Source organism: Carassius carassius, chromosome 10, assembly GCF_963082965.1.
Source record: "Carassius carassius chromosome 10, fCarCar2.1, whole genome shotgun sequence".
NCBI lineage: Eukaryota > Metazoa > Chordata > Actinopteri > Cypriniformes > Cyprinidae > Carassius > Carassius carassius.
Window position 1 is genome coordinate 1230629 of NC_081764.1, and position 4676 is coordinate 1235304.

Consider the following 4676-nt stretch of genomic DNA (forward strand, 5'->3'; position numbering starts at 1 on the left):
GATTAAAGGCTACTATTTACAGACAAGCAGTATATCCCAGAATATAAAAGCAAATAGCGCAAAATTGTTAAATTTTTTAAATTGTGCCAAATTTTTTTTGATTTTTATTCAAATTATCATTTCTTCAGTCACAATTTAGTAAAAAGAAATTAGAAAAAAATTGCAATATTAATTTAAGAAGTAACTGTAAAAAAAAATTTGATTCCATTTTTGCATTTGCACCATATGGTCTGAAAATTGAATTGTGACGCGTTACACAGACCTGATTTTTTTCCTCGTAATTGTGAGTTGACATCTTGCAATTTTTACTTTTTTTTCTCAGAACTGCATGAAATAAATGTGCAATTGTGAGTTATAAAGTCATAATTGTGGGATATAAACTTGCAAATTCAAGTTATAAGGTCCAATTCAATTGCAAGTTTTATATTTCACAATTCTGACTCTTTTGTTGCAATTTAGACTTTTTTCCCTCATTATCGTAAGTTTATATCTCGCAATAATGACTTTTCTTCCCCTCACGATTCCGACTTCTGTTCTCAGAATTGGGAGATATAAACTTTCAATTGCGAGTTTATGTCACCATTGTGACTTTATAATTCGCAAATTGCAACTTTATATCCTACAGTTCTGACTTTATAACAAGCAATTGCAACTTTATATGTCTAGCAATTCTGACAAAAAAAAATTGTGAGATACAAAGTCATAATTACGTTCTTATTTTGTTTTCAGTGGTGGAAACCGGCTTCCATATTAAGTCGTGTAGGAGCTTGCTTCAGAATTAAAACTGAGTCTCCGATGAATCGGGGAGCCTAAATGGAGAGCCAGGTCATGCAGTCTTTCATTGTTTCTGCCATAGATCTTTTTATGGGAAATCACACCAGTGAGCACAGATTTTAATGCAAGATTGTGTACGTGTGGAAACACTCTTCTGATATCACCTGCACAGGCTGTTCAGTTACACAACGCACAAATACACTCACACACTCATTCATACCAACACGCATTCACAAAATACCATTTAAAATACAAATCAATGAATTATGTCATATTAAAGAAGAAAAAATATCTGGACTTCATCTTCCCAATTTGACCCCCCAAAAAAGTGATATTTACAATCACACTGTGACAGATCAACAAAGACCTACATGGGTCTTTAAAATTACAAAAAGAAGTTGTATTTATCAATGTTTCCTTTTCCGTATTTTCTTGTCTATTTTTATTAATTTTTTCCCGTAAAATTCACAGAGCATTAGTTGAACAGCAACCTAATCACACTCAGAAGAGTATTTTCTCTAAAGTAAAAGACCTGTTATCGGCCAAAAGAAGCGCTATGTTGCAAGCAGAAAATAAATAAAAGTACAACAACAAAACTAAAACAAAAAAATAAAATAAAAATGAGACCAAGAGGAAAGTAAACTGAGAAACTACAAGGAGAGTTTTCCTCTGTTTTAGTTAAAGCTCATTTGCCCTGAGGGCCAGTTTAATGGTAGTTTGCTTTATTTATTTTTTTCTTTTCGTTTTTTGTTATATACATTTTTTTGTCATTTTCTTTTAAGTTTATTCAGAGGTGGGGTGAGTGCTCTCTGATGTCTCCGACGGAGAGGCCTGTACATTTTTAAGTGCTCTTTAAAAATGAAAGGATCACTAGTAGTCTTCAGAACGCATACACACACACATCCTTCTAAAAACGAATGAAAAATGACACTGAGGGAAATTGATGATGTCTGGGAAGGGTGCCGGGGACTCCCTGGTGTTGTTTCATCTTTTCTCTTTCCGTTCTCCTTGTTTTGCTTCAAGTGAGGTAGAGTGGCTTATCCCTGCCTATCATACTGCCACTGTGAAACAATGAGAAACAAATGAGCGTCAGGAAAATGGTCATGTCTTGCTTTAAAAAACAAAACTCCAAAAGTTCTCCTGAGAAGTTTTTTGGCCAAACATAACAACTGTGTCATGATTCACTTGCCCACATGACACTACACACCAAAATTCAAACCAATCTGATGAACAAAAATAAAAATATTAGGCAAAATGTCTGAGGTGCTTGATTCTATACAACCGAATTCGGTCATAAAATAGAATTTACTGTATAACATGCAATGTCATGGAATTGATCAAATGTTGGATGGAAAATCAATAGAGGGTCAGTACACTTAAATCAAATCACTATATGGACAATTGTCTGTTGATATTATTTAAAAAAAGTTTTAATTTAATATATTTTTAATAAATTGTTTTTATGAATTAAAATGCTTTTATTAATTAAATTATTATTAATTAAACCATAAAAATGGAATAAAAAAAACGGAAAACATGACATGAGGGTGAATTAATAATGACAGAATTTTCCATTTTAGGTGAACTAGTCTTTTAACTTTGTTATTTTATGTTTTTTTTTTTTTTGCATTGCATTGTTATATTAAACAATAAATAATTCATGCCGCACAACTCTGAAACCACACACATGCTGCCTGCACATGCTCGCCGAGTCCCCTGATACTATGACACACGTCTCATGGGACAAGCAGAGTTCACATCATAACACACACACACACACACACACACTGTTTACCTGCAGTGGTTTCCGCCACATTCCCGGTTGCAGTATTCGCTGTCCCAGTCGGGGTTCTGGCCCACAGGGTTCGGAGCTCCTGGAGACTGAGACCCCCCCACGCTCTTCTGATACTCGGACTGTAAGTGAGAGAATCCCTGAGCGAGAGAAAGAATACACATATATTATCAGCATTTTTTTTTTGTTGCCAGAAACATATGCAAGTATGCAAACATGAATGCTTAGCCAATGCAATGTAAGTGTGTGTCCCTGATTTACATACTTAACATACTAAATTGGTGCACTTAATAAAAAAAATAAATAATAAAGCATGCTAATTAAGAATATAACTTGCAATTTAAAATATTCTAAGAATTAAACCTATAATTTGTTTCTAACTTCTGTTCAACAGTTGATAAATTGTTTTCTTTTATTGCTTCACTGCTAAACACTGATGGTGCTTTGGAAAATCAGACCTTTTCACTTCACACAACGTCTTCTGATAAAGACAACACCTCCTAAGCAACACATCCTCCACCCCAGTTCTCACTTCATCTAATTTCACCTTACACTGCATCCGCTTACTGCACGCTTAAGATGACCTGTCCTTTTACAACTTAATTTGGTAACCCTCTCCCAACAAGATTCGTTCCTGCTAAAGTTCTGAACACCACTATTACTGTCTTTAAAACCAGGAGCTATACACTGTGTGTTTCATTGGTTTTTCCAATAAAATAAGGTTTTAATTGGCAAGTTCGAAATGAAATACCACCATAATGTTTACTGTACACTGCATAAACACACTGCATGCTTTTTTTCCCCCAAAATGCACACACACACACACACACACACACACACACACTTTTAAGAGCAGTATGCAATGATAAACATTTCTAGAGTTGTATTCACTGCATACTGTGCATACTAAATTTTTTTTTCCATTAAGCAACAATAAAAAATAAAAACAAAAACTTAAATCAACTGTAGCATCGATAAATGTTACTATGGCCATGTTTGGAATGGAAGATATGTTGTATATTGCATAAAAAAAAATTGCAGTATGCAATAATAATGAATTGTTTAGTTTTCTGCACTATGCAACAATATTTTTTTATTATTATGGCTGTTTACAATGAAACACTAGAGTACTGTTTATTGCATAGTGTAGAGTTTGCATTGTATACGACTTATTATTTTAGTTTGTGATGCACTATGCATTATGCAACAATAACAGTAAAGAACCAGACAGTATTGTGCAACCTCATGTTTAAATGAGAAAATGATAGCAATAATAGTTTCAGATAAAAACACGTCATTTGTATTTAGAAAATCATATAAATGCTGGAAATGGAAGAATGCATTGCCTTATATGATACAGTAGGCAATTTTCTATGCACAGTATTCAATGGTAGTGTGCAACTCATAAACACAAGCACGTGCGGCATTTCCCAGCATGCACACTAACCTGCTGTCCTGGGTTTGGGGAGTGCAGCGGAGCCTGGAGGCCCATCTGGTGAGAGATGATTGGCTGCGACTGGACCTGCTGCATGCGGATTGGCTGGTTGAGGAGGGAGCCCTGGTGCAGAGAGAGCTGCTGGTGGAGGGGAGGGCTGATCTGGAAGGATGCTGGGGGAGAGGCACTGAGCGCGGGCAGCATGGCCGAACGGGGCAGGCCGTGTCTGGGAGCCCCCGCCGCGTAGCTCTGGAGGTCTGAGAGAGGGAAGGGGCTGGGGCCCAGGTACGGGGAGGAGGGCTGGGGCGGGACGCTGTAGAGCGAGGCGTTGGGGCCCATCATGTGTGACGATGGCTGACTAGACTGGCCACTTTTGTTCTCCACCGGGTCACTGTAGCTCTGACAGAGAGAAAGACAGAGAACATGCACATCATATTCATGCATGCTTATATAAACACTACTATATAACAGCAGCAGGTGCATGAGTTTAAACACTCCCAAACTTCACATTTCCCACCAATTCATCTTCTGCTTTAGTCACAAATACGCTCTTCATCCTCCCAACAAAAAAATTGCATAAAAACGAATTCATGACGAAAATGATGCATCGTTTTCTAAATAATGAATACTGTCATTAGGAGTTATATTATCAGTAGAACAACATGAGTGAGGAAT

General features: G+C 36.5%; 1 protein-coding gene across 5 annotated transcripts in view; it reads right to left on the bottom strand.

Annotated features, from left to right (window-relative positions):
• Positions 1–671: 671 nt before the first annotated feature.
• The window catches only part of LOC132151492 (thymocyte selection-associated high mobility group box protein TOX-like), a 121946-nt gene continuing 117941 nt past the window's right edge, over positions 672–4676 (bottom strand). For all 5 annotated transcript variants that reach the window (XM_059559620.1, XM_059559617.1, XM_059559621.1 and 2 more), the window contains 3 exons: positions 4014–4400; positions 2570–2706; positions 672–1835 (listed from right to left, as the gene is read on the bottom strand). In XM_059559620.1, the coding sequence (XP_059415603.1) occupies positions 1793–1835; positions 2570–2706; positions 4014–4400 (567 nt within the window). In that variant the 3' untranslated portion in view covers positions 672–1792. The remainder of the gene's footprint in view (positions 1836–2569; positions 2707–4013; positions 4401–4676) is intronic.